The 20747-nt window shown below is 39.2% G+C and overlaps 1 protein-coding gene across 3 annotated transcripts in view; it reads right to left on the reverse strand.

The window, feature by feature from the left end:
* The window catches only part of LOC138736394 (paxillin-like), a 66631-nt gene that overhangs the window by 25301 nt on the left and 20583 nt on the right, over positions 1-20747 (reverse strand). For all 3 annotated transcript variants that reach the window (XR_011340254.1, XM_069885865.1, XM_069885866.1), the window contains one exon: positions 3861-3940. Coding sequence is in view for 2 of the 3 variants with exons in the window: in XM_069885865.1 (XP_069741966.1) it covers positions 3861-3940 (80 nt within the window). In the remaining variant the exon portion in view is untranslated. The remainder of the gene's footprint in view (positions 1-3860; positions 3941-20747) is intronic.

A 20747-nucleotide genomic window follows, 5' to 3' on the forward strand; every position in this document is an offset into this window, starting at 1 on the left:
ATATATGATCCTACCTAAGAGTATTATATATGTTCCGATTTTACCCAGCCACCAACACGCCAGTGCTGCAACCGACAACTTTGGAGAACTGCCGCTGTAGAGTTGCAAACATCGGACCTACTACCGTCGATTCGACGAAAAGACAAGGAAGAACCACCATTGCGCATTACCTTGTCCCCCGATGTTTCTCAACTGTCCGTATCGGGAGACGACGTCCCTTCAATAGAGCGAGTCCGGGAAAGATATCCGGTCCGGCTTTAGTATGCGGCCCAATATTAAAGGTTTGTGCTGACCAATTTGCCAATGCAGTTAATATCAGAATCAGCATTTATTCTGGTACAAGTTATAATTTCCGTTGTTTTGCGGCAGATTCACCGTGCAAACCTTCATATCAACCACCATACAAATAGTGCTCAAAAGGCAAAATAAGTAAGTGTCGTTGGTTGATTGATCATTCAGGAATCGGATGGTAGCGGGTCGGAAGTTGAACTTGTGCGGATGAATGCTCGTCTTCAAACTCCTGTAACTTTTTCGTGATGGTAGCAGAGTGTAAGGGGCACGGTCTTGGGTGGTGGCGTCTTTGATGAAAGAGATTACCTTCTTAGACACAGCCCCTCTGGTAGATGTCATTTATGGAGTGAAGCCTGGTACCCGTGATGTCACAGGTTGAGTTAAAACCCCTTCGGAACATTTTTCCTTCTTGTCCTGAGCGCTGGCAACACCGTACCAGACAGTCATGCAACCAGCAGAATGCTGTCTACTGTACACCTGCTGAAGTTTTCGAGGCTCTTCTGTGAGGAACCTGATCTCCACAAACACCTCATAAAATATAGCTGCTGCGATCCTTTTCCATGATTGCATCGACATGGAAGCTCCAAGACAGATCCTCGGAGATTATGAGACTCAGGAATACATGCATATTTTCAACATCTCCATCTGGCAGGGCACGGCACCTGTGCATGTATTTCTAGCGTCAATCGTACTGGTGGCCAAAAAGAATGTGGTAGCCTTCCTCAATGACTATCAACCAGTGCCACTCACATTAACAGAGATGAAGTATTTTGAAAGAATGGCGTTGACGCATATCAGCTCCTGTCTGAGCAACGACAAGGATCCTTTCCAATTCGCCTATAGTAGCAACAGGTCTACAGCAGATGTCATCTCATTGACTTGGCACACCTGGACATCAAAGATTCGTACATCAGCGTGTTCTTCATCGACTACTGTTCGACATTTAACCCCATGATCCCCTCAAAATGGGCAGCATGTTTTGGCTAGCGGTTCCCGCAACGCTTGTATAGTGCCAGCGGTTCAAATCCCGCGCTGCCTGTAAGGAGCTTGAACGTCCTCCCATTGCCTGCGTTGCTTTTCACGGGGGTTACAGTTTCCTCCCACCATTTAAAAACACATGAACCGGGGAGTAGGTTAATTGGGTGTAAATTGGACATCACGGGCTCGTGGGCCAAAATGGCCTGTTACCGTGCTGTGTAAAAAACTATCATCAAATACCAAAACCTGGAAATCAACATCTTACTGTGTAATTGGATCCTGGACTTGCTTACCTCCAGACCAGAATCAGTGAGGATTGTGATAACATCTCCACAATCTCCAACAGTACTGGAGCACCACAGGGCTGCGTATGTAGCCCTCGCTCTAAACCTATGTCTGTGAAAACACCATTTAAAAATTCACTGACGATACAGTTGGGTATTGCATAAAAAGGGGCGATGAATGGGCATACAGGAGGGAGATTGAAAGCATAGCTGAATGGTGCACCAACAACAACTTCACAGTCAATGTCACCAGAGCCATGGAGCTAATCGCTCACTTCAGGAAGGGAAAATAAGACTTATTCAAAAGTAGTGGAGAAGATGAGAAAATGTAGGTTCTTTGGAGCCACTATCTTGCAGAATCATTTCTGGACACCACACACAAATGGCATTGTATTATTTTAATTAGTATAGATCTCATTTTGACACAGATGGTTAAAATCGGTAATATTTTGTCTAGGATTAGTTTACCTGCCTTGGGCTACAGGACCAGAATGATTTAGATGCTCCATTTATTTAAGATAAATTTTTGAGGCTCTTAATTCTTTGCAAAGTGGTAAGTCACCAGGGGAGGATGGGATTCCAACTGAATTTTATAAGAAATTTAAAGATTTATTAACACCTATTGAAACAAGAAATGGGAACCCATGCTCTACCAGAACCCTTTTCAAATGCAATTTTAACTGTAATACCCAAGAATCATAAAGATTTGTTTAAAACCGCATTATTTAGGCCAATGTCTTTATTAAATGCTGATCATAGAATTATAGCTAAAGTTTTGGCAAATAGAATGGCTAGATATTTACCAAATTTAATTGATATGTATAAAACTGATTTTGCTAGAAAACATCATTCTGCTCGTAATGTTGCCAGATTGATTAGTTTATTACGTATATCTCAATAGAAGGGTGATTGAGATGCTGAAAAAGCCTTTTCTAGATTAGAATTGAATTATTTATTTGAAGTGTAAGGAAAATTTGGTTTTGAGTCTATATTTATTAATGCATAATACTTAGCACAGAATTAAAGAATCTCTTTGAACTTCTTTTGTTAATTGTCAAAAGTATACTTATTGAAGCACACGTTTACGCAATTAGCATTCTTTACACTATCTGCCTGTGGAAGTTCGTGGGGAAACTTCAGTACCCAATGTTTGAAGTTTCCAGAAAGGAAGCAACACAGAAGTTCATCACGGGAACCTAGCTTTTATCCAATGAAGACAGCTGCATGAGGCTTGAACGTCATAAACGAACCACATTACCTTGCCAAGAAACCTTTCTTGATGAATCTGTCAGTTATAAGTCTAAAAGTTCCAGAACATCTCAGTTCAAGAGCAGCCATTTTTTTTTCAACAGCTATCATGGCCTTGAATATAATCTACAACCTAAACCTGACCATAAACTATCACAGGACCACAAATACCTATTAAATTAACAAATTTCACTGCACTAAAAGCAACTATGAATATTTATCTGCCCTTTGCATTTATATTTAACATATAAATCAGCAGCACAAAAAAGGCCCTTCGACATTTAGAATTGTGCTGACATAAAGACTGCCTAGAATTTCCCTGTGTATTACCCTCCTTTTACTTCATTTCAGTGCATCTCACCAATTGTATCTCGAAAAATCCTATTGTTCCCACCTCCACCACTGTTGTCAAAGGCGTATCCAATGTACCCACCACTCTCTGTGTGAAATGCTTTCCTCTAATAGCCCTCACGGACATTAATTCCAAGTACTGGAAAGCTAGGCCCCTCATATTATTCATTTCATTGCTGGGTAAAAAGCCACTGAACGTCCATGAAATGAGGGCTTCTTATCAGCTTGTATAACTCTATAACATCAGTCAGCAGCTTCCGATGCTACAAGGCGAAAAAAATCGAGTTCACCCAATCTATCCTTATTTATTATCTTAATTCCTCTCTTGTGGTAACTATTTTCATGGCTCTTGTCTCTTTCTGTATTTCATGTACCCAGTTAGGTGCAGTGAACGTGAATTTCAGTGTCTTTGTGCATTACACTCCTGTTTGATAATAAGTCGTCATACTCCTCACATTCCAAACCACTCTTCACCCAAGCTATCTTGTTGTGTGAATTTACACATTTCGTTTGACATTTAATACTTCCCAGGATTTCATCTCATGTTTCCGTGTAAAATTAGGCCTACTAAATGGAGATAGGGTTCGCTTCACTTGCAACATACATCCAAAGAATTCTTTCATTGTGACATATATCCCCTGAGAAATCAGTGGAAAAAGTGTTTTGCTGAACAACGAATGGCCATTTTTTCAAATGTTGGGATCTCACCTGGCTGCGTCATCCTTCGGCCCTGTTCCTTCATCAGGTAGTTGGTTGGAATCAATGAGGCTGGAGCAGACAGACTGCATCTGGATATAGATATTAATAACATATTTGATAAGCAGTCAGAAATGTATGGTTAATGGTTTCACATCTTTAAAATGGCGTCAGCATAATCCAAATATTTGTAATGATTAAAAAATGTTCCACTAGTCAATTGGTGAGGGGGAGAGAGAGAGAAAGAGAGAGACAGACAGACAGACAGACAGACAGACAGAGAGACAGACAGACAGACAGTTAGACAGGCGGACAGATGGAGCGGGGGTTGAGAGAGAAGACCGGAATGGTGGAGAGGAATGTGAGAGAGGAGGGGGAGGGGAAAACAGAGACAGAGGGAAAGCTGGAGGAGGAAATGGATGGAGAAGAGATGAGCAGATTAAAGCAGTGGAGAAAGAAAATAGGCAACAATCAAGAGAGAACAATAGGCATAAGTGCAACTTTTAACAATTTGTTGGTACAGAAGACAGAGAAAAGGGAAAAAATACAGTAAGATGTCCATTTTAAGGGAGTAACCCAACAATATTCTGCAATTGATACTGTTACAGAGTTCTGTGTTGAAAAGTGATAGTTTGGCATAGAGAGCCAAGGTGAAGGTGGACAGCTGAGAGAGTGGCAAACGGATTGAGCATGTGCAGAACATTATCTAAAAACTTCTGGACTTGGAAGATAAACCACCTCTGGGGGTGCTGTGAAGTGGAAGGAGGCCCAGAGCATGAGTCATTGTCTGGAAAACAGTTTAGAATTTTGGGCATTTTAAAAGGGAGGAACATTCCAAAGGCAGCCAGAAGGATCCAGACCAAGCCATTTTTCCCCTCTCTCTCTCTCTCTCTCTCTCTCTCTCAAAGATCTTTTGGCTTCAGTTTGCCAAACAAACTGAATTTTGTTTATGAACTTTGAGATCGAAGTTTTGTGATTCTTGTGTGTTTTGTGTCTAAATTTTTCTGTGGGCTGGTTGGAAATATAATTTAGACTTTAATTACATATGATATATTTAGGCTGGGGAATTTATTAGTTTTACACTGTTATAGAAATTTGCAGAGAAACCAGTGGGCATTGTTATAAAAGGGGGGTTTTTGAATTAAAGTTTGAAGGTGAATTTTTGTTAATTAACTAATTGTTCATCTTTTCCCCTGTGTGATATACCTTTTTTGTGGTTGCTGGTTTGATCTTGGAACAATACACAAGAGGTGACCAGAACAGATAAAACATTGAGTCACGCTAAGTTGTAGTGGACACTTCGGGTCCTTAGAACGGTGGACTCACCGTTGTTGTCTATGATCGTGAACCATTGGTGACACTGAGAAATACGAACCAGGTTTTCAAACTAGCAGATCAGATTGGTAAAATACTTAGCTGTTTTAGCTTACTAAAGCAGGAGCACAGACTGTAGCCAATAGGAGACACGCGAAAGGCCGCTGGCGACGCAAAGGATATCGTAGAAGCGTTGTTCGAGAATATAGATGCGTGGCAAGCAGGTCAGCCTCGGGTTTAGTCTGAGAGTTAACCACTTGAGACCTGCGGTCCAATCTAATTACTCGCAAATGTAAGATCGCTGGAGAAGGAAATGGATTACCTGAAGCTGCATCTGAATCGAAAATAATTGCAGGGCTGCAGAGATATAGTGATTGCAAAAACGTGGCACTAAGACTCTATGCCAGGCTTAGCGATGTAGCCTGATGGCCTGATCTCCTTCAAGACAAACAGGGGCGCTGCTGCTTTTAGCAAGACTGAAGCAGGGCGACTGTGCATTTTCATCAGTGAGGACTGGTATACAAAGTTCTCTTGTAAAGAGCTGTTCACCAGAGATAGAGAACCTGATGATAAAATGCAGAACTTTTTTTTTCCTGCCCAGAGAATTCTCGGCCATGCTGATACCGCAATTTACCGTCCGTCTTTGTCTATTAATGATAAAGAAATGAATGGGATTTACGTTACGATGCTCAGATGCCACACACTGTCGGCGCCGACTTCAACCACGCCAACCTGAAAACACGTCCCGTTGTTTCAAAAGCATGGAACCTTTGCTACCATGGGAGATAACATCCTGGACTGGGTGCACACCATCGTCCCTGGTGCGGACAAGGTTGCCCCACGACCCACCATGAATACTCGTATCATTTACCCATCCTGCTAACCCCAGCATCCAGACCGCTGGTAGATCAAGACGTGGCCATGAGTGGATGGGTCACAGCAGCACTGCAGGACCGTTTTAAAACCACAGACTGGAACTGTTTCAGTAAGGCGTCCACCTATAACGGTCATCTAAACATCGAGGAAGAGTCATCTCAGTTACAGGCTGCATCAGAAAGTGCACTGAGGATATCAACGGGATTAAATGCTTCACACAATGCTGAGGTGCAGAACTTTCAATTCACGCAAGGAGTTCGCAGCCACCCTGATCACGCAAGGATTTCACAGCCACCCTGGTCACAGCCGCTTACGATCCTCCTTCTGTCAAGAGCTTTACTTGGCCGTCTGTGAAGCCCAATAAATGCACACCGATAGTCGCTAATCTTAAAAAAAAGTCCTGTCAAGGTTCCAACATCATGTAAATTTTCTGAACAAAGGAGAGAATGTGTTATATTAAGTGCACACAAATGTCCCCCGCCTCACTTCGGACACTCATTTACATTCTTCACAGGCCTGTAAAAAGATTACTGGTGAGACACACCAAACACGTTTGCAAGGAGATCAGAAGCAAGACCATGATTGAAGGTAAAATCCTTATCATAATTTATTTTCATGAACGTCGTAAAATTCTTTGTTTTGCGGTATCTTTGCGAAACAAGCAAATATCGCAATACATTGCATATAAAAATTAAAAAAATTGTGGTTCATTGTCCATTCAGAAAACTGATGGCCGAGAGGACTAAGATATCTTTCTGCCGCTGGCTGTTTGTCTTCAGGTTCCTGCACACCCTTCCTGATGGTAGCAGTGTGAAGAGGGCATGGCCTGGGTGGGAAGGGTACACCAGGATAGAGACTGCTTTGTGAAGATACCATAGAAATATGTCCTCCATGGGGTGAAGACCGATGTCCATAATGTGCTTGCCGAACTGTAATTTTGTGTGTCCTGTGCGTGGCCACATTGATATCCCACAGTGCGGCAACAGGTCTGAATGGTCCACCAAATGGTTCATAATGTCTAACAGTTTGCAGAGCAATCTTTATGAATGCATCGACAAGGAGGCCTCACGAGGAAAGTAGGCAGGTTATCACTCACTTATTGGCGCCGGTTTGAAACAGATTGGTTCCACGCCCCGTCTGAGCGAGATGTTGAACATATCATTGGCGCAAAGGTCAGCACAAGTTTTTAATACTCAGCGGGGTACTCCGCCCGGATCGGGGGCTTTTCCCTTTCACTGTCTTGAAGGTATCCCACACGTCACCCTCGGATAGGGACAGGAGAGTATAATATGAGAAATGGTCACAATATATGTGAGTGTAACTGAACGATGGTCATTTAAGCAGATTGACTCGGCTCTTTTTAGGCACCAGCATGATTTATGCCTTTTTGAAGCAGGCAGGAACCTCCGACTGCAGGAATTAGAGATCAAAAATGTCCATGAAGGAGGAGTCACGTGACGGAGAGGTGGCAGGTAGTGTAAAACCAGCCCTCTCCAGAAAAGAAGAAAAAAGTTAAGAAAAGACAAAGTTCAATAAATACAAAATATAAGAAATAAAAGATAAAGTTGCAAAGAAGAGAAAGAAAATGGCACCTAGGAAGGAAAATGTAAAAAACAACGGGGAAAAAAACAAAATATGCCAGAAAAGAAAGCCCTTATCTACATGAAGGAACAGGGAGTCATGGTGGAGACGAGCATCCAATCTCCGGGGTTGGTGCCAATCGCTGGACTGCAAAAATGGCTCTCTGAGCCAAACAAAAGTACACAATCTAAGGTGAAGGAAAACACCGACAGAAGGGGGCTCAGCCAAGGAGCAGGCAATCACTGTGCGACCAGCTGAGGGATGCCCGACACCAGGGCTCTCAGCTGGAAGATGAGGAAAGTGGCAGGAGAGGGAGTGAAGTACCAGGTGAGAAAGAAAGTCGACGGGTGAGCAGCTCAGAAGCAGAGGACCAACAGCAAAAGGCCCAGCAAGAAGAGACCCGACCAAATGAGACAAGCTACTGATCAGAAAAATCAGAAGAGACACAGATACAAAGAAGAAAAGAAGAAGACACAAACACAGGTACAGACACAGAAGAAGAGGAAGAAGAAGACCAAGATCTTCACAGAGAGATAGAAGGTAAAACAGATGAACAGAATATAGATAAAGTTTTTTGGTAAAAATGAGAGCATTAAAAGAATGGTTGTCATTAGAATTTAGTGCAATGAAAACAACAGAAGATAAAATGCAAAGATTAGAACTAGTTATGACAGAAATAGGGAAAAGATTAGAAAATGTGGAAGAATGAGAAATGGCTGTAGAAATGGAAGTAAACGACTTCAGAGGAAAATTAGAAGAAAGTGATAAAAAATTAAAGAGACACAAGAGTTGTTAGCTCAGAAAATTGATATTTTGAAAAATTATAGTTGGTGAAACAACATAAAAATAGTGGCCCTAAAGGAAGATGAAGAAAGCACAGATATGAAGGAATTTATAAAAGAATGGATCCCGAAAGTCGTGGGAATGACAGAAATGCAGGAAGGAATGGAAATAGAAAGGGCACACAGAACACTAGCTCCAAGACCACAGATACATCATAAACCAAGATCCATTTAAGTAAAATATGTGAAATATATGACAAGAGAAAATATACTGGTGTGGGCAAGGAATAAAATTAGAGAAGAAAATAAACCATTGGAATACCAGGGTCACAAGATATTTTTTTACCCAGACATAAGTTTTGAACTTGAAGAGGAAGGAGTTTAATACAGCAAAATCGATGCTATGGAATAAAGGTTATAAATTAATGTTAAGACATCCAGCTGTGCTTTAAATTCTTTATCCCCAGGGAGCAAAACAAACTGTTCTTGGATCCAGAGAAAGTGCAAATATTTGCAGAACACATGGGGGACAGAAGGGAGATGGGGAGATGTAATAAGAATGAAGAACAGTGATAAAATAAAGATGTAAAAACAATGTATATGTAAAGAACTAAAGAAGATAAGAGAAGGAAGGAAGGAAGGGGAAAAAGGGAGAATTTTGTTTTGTGTTAAAAAGTGTTTTCTGGGGGGGGTGTTGGGGGGGAGAGAATAACCGTCACTGTGAAATCAGTTGACACTTGCAAGCAGGATCGCAATCCAAATGGAAAGGGGAGTTGTGGTTGTCTGGCAAGGGATAAGGGGCAAAGGAGAGGGGTGGGGTACTTGGGGATAAGGTAATATTGGATCTGGGAGTTGATGGAGTATTTTATGTTTTAAATGTGACATTAAGTTTAAAAAGTGAAAACTGAGAGATGGAAATGGGGAAAAGAAGGATGGTGGTGGTGAGGAAGCAGAAATGAGGTGTAAATAGGATATGAGATGGCCACGTTGAACATAAATATTAATGGAAAACATAACCAAATTAAAAGGAAAAGGCTATTAAATTTACTGAAAAAAGAAAAAAAATAGATATAGCATTTGTGCACGAAACACATCTAACTGAAGTGGAACATAACAAATTAAGGAGAGATTGGGTAGGACACAGAGTGGCAGCATCATATAATTCAAAAGCTAGAGCTGTAGCTATATTAATTAATAAAAATGTACCAATCAAAATTGGAGGAGGAACTAATACATCCAGCAGGGAGGTACGTAATGAAAAAGTGTCAGATATATTCAGAATTTTGGAACTTTCTCAATATATATGCACCTAATGAGGAGGATCAAAAGTTTATGCAGGATTTATTTTGAAGATTTTAGATACACCAGTAAATATATTGATAGGAGGGGATTTTAACGTTAATTTGGATTGAATATTGGATAAAACTGGACAAAAGACAAGCAAAAAGAATAAAGTGGCCAAATATATATTTAAACAATGCAGGAAATGAAACTTATGGATATATGGAGGAGGCATCACCCAAGAGAGAAGGAATCCACATATTATTCAAGTAGGCATAAAACATACTCAAGGATTGATATGTTTTTGTTGTCAGCCCATATTCAAGGGAGAGTTAGGAAATCTGAATATAAAGCTAGATTATTATCTGATCATTCACCCCTGTTATTAGCAATAGAACTGGAGCAAATCCCACCAAGAACATATAGATGGAGGTTAAACTTCATGCTACTTAAAAGGCAGGAATATAGAGAGTTTATTGAATGCCAAATTAAAACATATTTTGAAATAAATACGGAATCAGTGAAAGACAAATTTATATGATGGGTTGCAATGGAAGCTTTCATTAGAGGACAGTCAATAAGTTATGTAACTAAGATGAAAAAGAACTACAATTGGGAAATAGAACATTTGGAAAGGGAGATAGTAAGTACAGAAAAGGAACTAGCAACAAGGGATGATATAGCAAAAAGAAGAGAATTGGTGGACAAAAAAAAATAAAATACAAAACATTACAAATGTATAAGGTGGAGAAGAAAATCATGAAAATAAAGCAAAAGTATTATGAACAGGGAGAAAAACACATTTAAAACAGAACAAGCAAAAATAATTGTATTTGCATCAAGGAAAAAGGACAAACAATTTACATATAACCCAATGGAGATCAATGAGAACTTTAAAGAATTTTATGAACAATTGTATCAAACTGAGAACGAGGGGAAAGATGATAAAATATAAAATATAAAAGATAGCCTTATCAGGGGGGGGTGTGGCAAGATAGCATAGAGTCTAGACGTGTGATCTCGACCTCTCTGGCCAGACTTTGAAGTACCCGTTTTAAACCCCTTGTTTTCAAGTTTAAAATTCTTAAATTTTAGTTTAAAGTATTAAGGAACTGTTATGGCCATTAATGGTATAAAGATTAAACCTCAAGTGCAGAAGAAGTTACATTTTCGAAGTGTTGAAGATTTGGGGACGAAACAACTTGTTACAGCTTCAGGTTTACCTTCCTTAGTGTCTAAACCACAAAGACTGCCTGTGGTAGCTGAAAAAAAATGTCTACTACTCACCAAGTGAAGGATAGCGCTGGAATTACCCATTCTCTTGAAGAAGGTGTGTGTTCCCAAGAAGTGGATCCCAATTTTGGAAGGCTTTTGATTTTAATGGATTGATTTTAATCAAGAAGCATTTCAACCGGAAGTCACGTGATGGAGTAGTGGCCGGACGGTGAACTCCAGCCCTCTCCAGAAAAGTTGAAAAAAATAAAGGAAAGCACAAAGGCACAAAAATAAAAATTAAAGTAAAGTGAATATAAAGGTGGAAAGAAGATGGCGACGAAAAAAGAAAAGTCGAAACCAACGGTAAGAAGAGAGGAAAAGAAGACAACGGAAGAAGGAGAAGGCCTTACCTGTTTGAAGAGGCCCGCAGTGGAGAGAGAAGCCCGCTCCCTCAGGTCGGTAGAAAGTGGACTACAAAAATGGCTCGCTGAGCCGAGTAAAAGTGCGCAACTGCGCATGCGCGAGGAGTCACGCATGCGCTATGTGCATGCAAAAAAACACACCGACGGGAGGGGCGACCAGCTGGGGAGTCGATCTCCACAGCTGGCAATGACAGCTACAGAACAGCAGCAGCAAGAGGCGAACATAGAAGACAACGAAAACAAGAAAGAAGAGAAGAAAAAGAAAACAAAGAAACAACAGATGGCCAACCCAGAGGAAGAAGAAGAGGAAGAGGAAGAGTACAGTGAAATGGAAGAAGAAGGGAAAGGCAAGAAAATGGATATATTTTCTCTTATTAAAGAATACATGGATTCATTTAAAGAATGGCAAGCACAAGAATTTAGTGATTTAAGAAGAAGAATAAACAGTACAGAAGAGAAAGTGAATAAAATAGATATGACCATATCAGAAAAAATTATCTTTTGAATTACAATAAATGGAAAAGGCAGGATGTATTCTTAAATTGAATTGTAAGATTTTTAGTGAATTTTGGTCTTTAATTAATATTTATGCCCTAAATGTAGATGATGAAATATTTATTTCAGATGCATTTTTATATCTGGGTCAGGCTAATGATAATGTTATAGTTGGTGATGATTTTAATTGTGTTTTGGAATCTTTATTAGATAAATCTGCAAAGAAAGTTAAGAAATCTAAAGTGGCAGTTCAGGTTCAATCGTTGATGAAAGATCTTAATTTAGTAGATATTTGGAGACGTCTTAATCCGACAGAGAAAGATATCTCCGTTTATTCATCTAGATATGAATCGTTTTCAAGGATTGACTTTTTTTAGTATCAGCATGTTTACAACAGAAAATACAGCAAGCAGAATACAAAAGTAGGGTGATTTCAGATCATTCTTTGTTATACTTTACATATCCAAACTCTGAGAAAATTCAAGTGGCCTATCAGAGGTTTAATAAAATGTTATTAAAAAATTACAGAATTTATTGATTTTTTGAAAAAACAAATTAACTTTTTTTCAAAAAAAATTCTAATTCTGTTCAAAGAAAATTTGTATTATGGGATGCTATGAAAGCTTATTTGAGAGGACAAATAATTAGTTATACTTCAAAAATAAAAAAAAAGAATCGATTAAATCAGAGCCTTGAATTAGAGAAACAGATTGATGAATTTGAAAAGGAATTTCAGAAAGATGCTACAGAAGATCAGAAAATAGAATTATCTAGGTTAAAACTGGAATATAATACTTTGCAATCTTATCAATTTGAATGTGTGATTAATAGGACTAAACAATGGTATTATGAATGAGGAGAGAAAGCACATTAAAGAAAGAACAGGTTTCGAGGACTATTAATGCTGTTAGACGGAATACTTATCACTTATAATCCTCGTGAGATCAATGATGAATTTTGTTCATTTTATAAAAGTTATATACATCTGAAGAAAAACAAGAAACTGGATCGATTGATCAATTGATCTTTTTTTTAATCACAGTTGAATTTACCGACATTAGAGGATGCAGATATACAGGAGTTGGAAGCACCATTTACTGATTCGGAAATTAAAATGGCTATGCTGGAAATGGTAAATCACCTGGTGATGATGGATTTTTGATTGAATTTTATAAAATTTTTTATGATGATTTATCTACAGTGTTTGGGGATGTATGTCAAGTTGGAGAACACTATGAATTACCTGAGTCTTGTTCTAGTGCTTTAATTACAGTAATCCAAAAAGACAGAGATCCTTTGAAAGTATCTTCATATAGACCAATTTCGTTGTTAAATGTAGATTATAAAATTATAGCAAAAATTTTAGCGAATAGATTGGCTAAACCTTTACCTAAGTTGATTCATATGGATCAGACAGGTTTTATAAAGAATAGATATTCCTCAGATAATATTCTGCATGTGATTAGTTTGATTAATAGATTTTGAAAATCTTTAGATCACCCGATGGTGATATCTTCAGATGCAGAAAAAGCATTTGATAGAGTTGAGTGGAAATTTTTGTTTAAAGTTCTGGAGAAATTTAAGTTTGGTTCTTTCATTATTGGTTGGATTAAGTCTTTATATAGTAAACAGGTAGCTAGAGTATTGATGAATGAGTTGATTTCAGAACTATTTAAATTGACTCGTTCAACTCATCAAGGTTGTCCTTTATCACCAACTTTGTTTGTGTTAGTGATTGAACCTTTCGCACAGCTGATAAGACAAAATACACAGATACAAGGTATGAAAGTTTTAGATGAGGAGTATAAAATTAATTTATTTGTGATGATGTATTGGTGTATTTAACAAATCCAGCTCAATCACTTTTGCTCTTGAAGGAGTGCCTGATACAATATGGATGTCTTTCAGGATATAAAGTTAATTGGGAAAAAAAGTGAAATATTACCGGTAAGTAAAGGAGAGTATTCTCAGTTTATAAGAACATTATTAATTTGAATTGGACTGATTGAATTAAATATTTTGGTATTATTTTGAATGTTAATTATCAATCTTTATATAAATTAAATTATGTTCTGTTAATAAAAAAAATTAAAACTGATTTGATTAAATGGATAGATTTACCTATTAATTTATTGGGTTGGATAAATACAATTAAGATGAATATTTTTCCACATATGCAGTATTTGTTGCAATCTCTCTGTATTTACTTGATAATATTTTTTTTGGAGATTTGAATAAAATGGTAAGGGAGGTTTTATGGAGAGGTAAATTTTCAAGAGTAGCCTTGAATAAATTAACTTGGAAATATGAGTTAGGGGGGATTATGTTTACCACATTTTAGAAATTATTATGAAGCAGCCCAACTTAAATTTATTAGTTTATTGATGGATTTGGAATGTCCCCCTAGTTGGGCCAAAATTGAGATGGCAAATATTTCTGAATTTGAAATACATCAATTTTTGTTTAGATGGAATATAAATTTGTTACAGCAACATAATGTGCCTATATTTAAAAAAATTAATGAAGTTATGGATAAAGAAAAAGAAAATGATAGGCTCAAGGGGTGAATTATCAGCTTTGACTCCATTGTATAATAATCAACTTATTTCTTTTTCAATACACAATCGAAGTTTATTACATTGGAGATTTAAAGGTGTGGAAAATTTGGGAGATTGTTTTAAAGAAGGTCAATTTTTTATCTTTTAATCAGATGCGGGACAGTTACGGTATTGATAAGAACTCTTCATTTCTTTATTATCAAATTCAGTCTTTGGTAAAACACATGTTTGGTAGAGATATGATTTACCTGAAATCACTAAATTTGAGAAGTTTCTTATGAAGGTACCAGAGAAGGGTTATATTTCATCTATGTATCAAATATTACAGGATGGTATGGATAAAAAGGGTTGGGATAAATACAAAAGTAAATGGGAAGCAGATACTGGTTTTATTTTTTCCGAGGATGATTGGTTAGATATCTGTTGTGATAGTGTAACTACATTGATAAATGCATGTTATGCAATGATTAATTATAATTTTTACATCAGTTATACTTAACACCTGAAAAACTAACAAAGTATGGTTTTCATGAATCAGATTTGTGTTTTAGATGTGGTAATTCTGTTGGAAATTTTTTTCATGCTGTCTGGTCATGTATAATATATATTTTGGAAGAAAATTCAATTGTTTTTAGAATACCTGTATAAGATTAAAATACCTTTAGATCCGACAGCATTTTTATTGGGCAGTTTGCAACCTCTGAAAGGTTTGGGATTAGATAAATTTCAACTTGTTTTTGTATATTTAGCATTATCTGTAGCGAAAAAAAATGTATTGCTAGTACGTGGAAAGATACAAATATGATTGATATTAATAGATGGCATAACGAGATGAAATATTGTTTAATAATGGAAAAAATTACATATATTTTGCGTGATAATTATAGTTTTTTTATTAATAAGTGGTTGTTATATTCAGAATATTTACATTTTAATTTACGTTGATTAGATCTTAATATGTATGTTTAATCTTTCCTTATTTTTTTTTCTTTCTTTATGGCTCTTCTTAGGATGGTTGGCTGATTGGGGGGGGGGGTCTTTTCTTTTCTTTTCTTTTTTTCTATAAAAATAACATTCATGTTTATGGTTAATTGTTGTATATGTTATCTACTATTTGTATTTTGAACGAATAAATAAAGTTTAAAAAAATATAGCCTTAGCAGTAGCAAAAAAGTATAATGTCTACTTGGAAAATGGAAGAGAGCCTGAGAATGCAGCATGATACATGGAAATGAATAAATGTACTCCATTGGAAAAAATAACATATAATTAAAAAAATAAAGTCACATTATTTGAACAAATTTAGGAACCATACATGGAACATAACAGAGAGGGCTTGCCTCGGACCTCCACTCCCTAAAATGACTTGATCCAGTGTGTAAAAGTAGATGACACATTTTTCTTGCTTATTTTTCATTGTGTGATGACATTGTTTAATGGTTTTATTGTATTGTTTATGTTGAATATTTATTGGTTTTGGAGGGAGATGGGAAGGGGAGGTAGGGGGGGGGGAAGGAGAAAATGCCACTGTGTATATTTAATGAGAAACCTTTGTACGTATTTTGGTTGATATGGTTCACAGTGTGAAAAAAATTTTTTAAAAAATTAAAAATGTCCATGAATACTCTGGCTAGTTGTGAAGCAGAGATTATAGCAACCCTGCCAGATACGCCATATGACCTGACGCCTTGAAGGATGTTCTGCTTTTGGCCTCGGAGACTGATTTCACAGGGTCGTCAGCTCATGGAGTGATTTACCTTGGTACCGTTGAGTTCCCCTTTTTAAATCGCGCATAAAATGTATACAGCTCAACTGGCAGCACAACCATTAATGGTATTCGGCCACGGTTTGTTGGATGCAATGGTCTGAAATGCCTGCCACAGATGGCGAGTATGCAGCTTCCCTCGATACTCCCTCTTTGCTGTTTGGATGACCTTCCGTAGGTCGTGCCTAGACTTCGTTCAGAGATCTGTATAAGGAGTCTTAAACGCCACCAAGCTCGCCCTCATCTTGTTCCGAATATTTTCTTTCATCTACGGCTTCTGGTTGGGGGACTCACGGTGTGCACATGTGTGCAAACACACTTATCCACGAAATTCTTGATACAGTCCCGTGACAGCCGTAGCACATTCATTCATGTTTGCGGGTGTGCCATTGAATATGAATTAGAAGTAGTCCTGCAAGCGGTTCCCCGCCTTCCCTGATCATAAATTCCCCGTCTTCACCTTATGCACCACTGCCGCTATAGTCTTCGGTCTCTGGTTGTAGCCAGAAGTAGGTGATCTGACTTGCCGAAGAGCGGTCGTGGGATTGCTTGTTCTTCATGTGTTGCAGCAGTGGTTAAGTGTGTTGGCTCTTCTGTTTTCGAAGGTAACGTGTTGGTGAGAGTTCGTTAGAGACTTCTACACGTTGGCCCGTTTCAACGATGATCGGAAAGTCATCAGAGTATGCTGCTTCATGGCTGCTAATACAGTGCTCAGCCCCACTGGTGCTAGCCTGATATTAGCCTGGGCGAATGTGACCAGGGTGATGGTGGTGAACTCCCTCGGCAAATAGAATGGATGACATTGGATCACCAGATGTTCCAGATCGGTGGAACTGGAGTGGGTCATAATGGTCACGTTTGTGCAGCACGATGAATTTATAGTGATGCAAACGCTACCTTCCATGTATTTTTTTTCCAGACGCTGGTGTCCGGTTTATGAACGATACAACCATATAACAATTACAGTACTGAAACAGGCCATCTCGGTCCCTCTAGTCCACTCCGATTTAAGTGATATCCTCTAGTCCCATCTACCTGCTCCCTGTCCATAACGCTCCAATCCCCTCACATCCATGCACTTATCACTTATCAAATTACAAAATTAACCCTGCTTCAACCACCTCTTCCGGAAGGTCATTCCACTTCGCCATCACTCTCTGACTGAAGCCCACTCTCATATTACTTTTGCCTCCTAACCTTAACTTATGACCCCTCGTTCCAATCTCACCTACCCTCAAGAGAAAGAGCTTATTCACATCTACTCGATCTATCCCCCTCATAATTTTAAATACTTCTATCAAATCTCCCCTCAACCTTCTATGCTCAAATGAATAAAGACCCAGTCTACTCAATCTTTCGAGATACTGCAATCCAGGCAACATTTTAGTACATCTTATCTGCACCCAGTCTTCCTGATTGATATCCTTCCTATAATTCGGGGACCTGAACTGCACACAGTATTCCAAACTTGGCTTCACCAATGCCTTGAACAGCCACAACATCACCTCGCAGCTATGATTTATAAAGACCATCATACCAAAAGCCTTCTTTACCACTTTATTCACATGAGAATCCACTTTCAAAGTACAGAGAACAGTTGTTCCAAGATCTTTGTATTCCTCAATGCCCTCCCATTCACTGCATATGTCCTGTTTTGATTATTCTTCCAAGAATTAAGCACTTATCAGTACTAAATTCCATCTGCCATCTTTCAGCCTTCTCTTAGCAGTCCAAATCCTTCAGCAGTCCCTGAAAATCATCCTCCTCCTATTTTTGTACTGTCTACATACTTACTAACCCAATTTATGACTCCATCATCCAAATCATTTTTGTAAATACAAATAACAAGGGACCAAACACTGAGCCCTGATGCACCCCGCTCGTCACTAGTCTCCACCCTGACAGCCAGTTATCCACCATGATTCTCTGGCATCTACCATCTCGCCAGCTTTGAACGCATCTGACTATCTCAGATATCTCACTTTACGAGCGCCTGAACCTTCCTTACCAACCTTCCATGTGGAACTTTATCGGAGGCCTTACTGAAATCCATGTAAACTACATCTACAGACCTGTGCTCATCAACCTTCCAAGTCAACTCCTCGAAAAATTCAACAAGAATTGTTAAACATGACCTTCCCCGCAAAAACCAATGTTGGGTGTCCCTGATCAGTCGCTGCCCCTCTTGATGCCACGCTGAAGCATATTACATATCAATATCTGATATCCATCTGCTGCTGTAAGCTTGGCTATGAGTTCATCCAGTTTATTTTCCAGAGCTTGTCTGTTGTCCAGGAACGGGGGTAGGAAGCGAAGCCGTCAGGGCCTGACATTTTAATATAATCCACTCAGTCTATCCGTGTCGTGTTTTCTTTAAATGGGCCGTGCATCGGCTGTTTGAATCTCCCACAATCTCTCAGAGTCTACCACACCTGACAATGAAGATCTACCAACGTCTTCAGGACAGCGTCAGTTACGGGAAAGATGGATTCTGTGGCTTTGGATTCGCGTTGTAATAATTCTGGACGGAATATGTGATGATTCCCGTCGGAGCTGTACACAAGGAATCGTCGCTGTAAGGCACCATTGTTAGGGATTGGAGATTCAGGGACCACATCAACATAAATGTGTATATAAGCAGGAAGACCAGCTACGTGGGCAATTTTATACAAGATGTCATGGTGACCGAACTCTACACAGCCAGGGCGAACTAGAATCCATGGGTAGAGGCGGAGGACGGTGCTCTTCAAGATGTTTGGGACGCTGCTTTCGGATCAGGCGATAGGATGGTACGAAGAACAGCAAGATCCACTGAAAACTGTGTGATACTGTTGACACGAGGCTAATGTGGCACGATTTAAAATATATCATGGCCATGTCAGAAAATAAAACAGAAATTTCTGAAATGTGCTTTAGGTGCAGTGTAGAGGTATGAACCTTTGTCCACGTCACCTGGCTGTGTAGAAGGGTGAGATGTTTCTGGGAAGACCGAGGGGACAATCTGAAAAAATTACAAAGATGGATATTCCGCACGATCGGGAGTTGTACCGACTAGGGGACAGAGGGGAATTACAGTTTAGACTGTTGAAACACCAAATTCAATTTGTGAAGGTCGCCTTATCAGTAGTCATGAAGTGTGTAGCGGTTACGTGGAAGTCTGACTCCCAACAAAATATCGCACGATGGAATATGGAAATACAAAGTTCCATTGCCCTGGAGAAAGTCGCGTACAATTTACGGAAGCGATACGGAGCATTCGTTGAAGTGTGACCACGATATGTGAAGCACATAGGTACACCGATATAATTTACACCCACTTCGCCCTACCCACACACGCCCCCGCCCCCTAGGAATAATAGAAAAGAAACAATCGATCCCAGCAGGTAGAGAATGAAACTGGGAATGCGGCGCAGACCACGTGTGTTTTTGCTCCTACCTGTTTTTATTTCACATCCGAGGTCATTTTTTAGCCTCGAGGATCGTTGTCTTTGTATATCTGAATTTTGTTTTTTATATAATTTAAGGGAAAGGGAAGGGAGGGTGTAAGGATGGGAAAATAAGGACACGTCTCCAGAATGGAGGACCATCCCTTCCCAAGATCGTGTTATATGGCGAGCTCTCCACTGGCCACCGTGACAGAGGTGCACCAAAGAAAAGGTACAAGGACTGCCTAAAGAAATCTCTTGGTGCCTGCCACATTGACCACCGCCAGTGGGCTGATAACGCCTCAAACCGTGCATCTTGGCGCCTCACAATTTGGCGGGCAGCAACCTCCTTTGAAGAAGACCGCAGAGCCCACCTCACTGACAAAAGGCAAAGGAGGAAAAACCCAACACCCAACCCCAACCAACCAATTTTCCCTTGCAACCGCTGCAATCGTGTCTGCCTGTCCCGCATTGGACTTGTCAGCCACAAACGAGCCTGCAGCTGACGTGGACTTCTTACCCCCTCCATAAATCTTCGTCCGCGAAGCCAAGCCAAAGAAAAAAGAAGAAGAAATCTTATTACGTGGAAAGGCAATGTTATGTTTTGTTTGTTGGATTTGCATGAGTATTTGGAAAATCAAAACTAAAATATTGAAATCAAATCCCGGCCACGTCAACCTTGTGGGTCAGTGATAATGACGCCAAACTTTCCAGTAGGCTGAATATTTTCTATTCGATGCAGAAAAAAAACAGGATGCTAAAGAAATTCCCCTTCCCTGAGGAATAAGCGTCCTATGTAGCCGCGGATTAAGTGAAGATGATCCTATCCAGGGTGAGCCCATACAAAGCATCAGCACCAGGTAACGTATCAGATTGGATGTTTAGGAGCAAAAAGGACCATCTATCAGACATATTCAATATCTGACTCAAGCAGTCCATTGCCCTCGCAGGATTCAAAACAGCAATAAATATTCAATAAAGAAGAGAGGATCAGAAGCTCCACATTGGTCGTCATGAATAAAAGTACTGAGTATAGGAGTTGGGATGATTTGAAAACATTGTATTTGATATTACTGAGGCCATATTTGGGCTATTATTTGCAGGTTTGGTCATATAAGGTCAGAAAAAGTTCCAGAAAGATTTAAAGGGTGCAGAGAAGATTTACTAGGACGGGTTTAGACTTTA

Source organism: Narcine bancroftii, chromosome 6 (genome assembly GCF_036971445.1).
Source record: "Narcine bancroftii isolate sNarBan1 chromosome 6, sNarBan1.hap1, whole genome shotgun sequence".
NCBI classification, from domain to species: Eukaryota; Metazoa; Chordata; class Chondrichthyes; order Torpediniformes; family Narcinidae; genus Narcine; species Narcine bancroftii.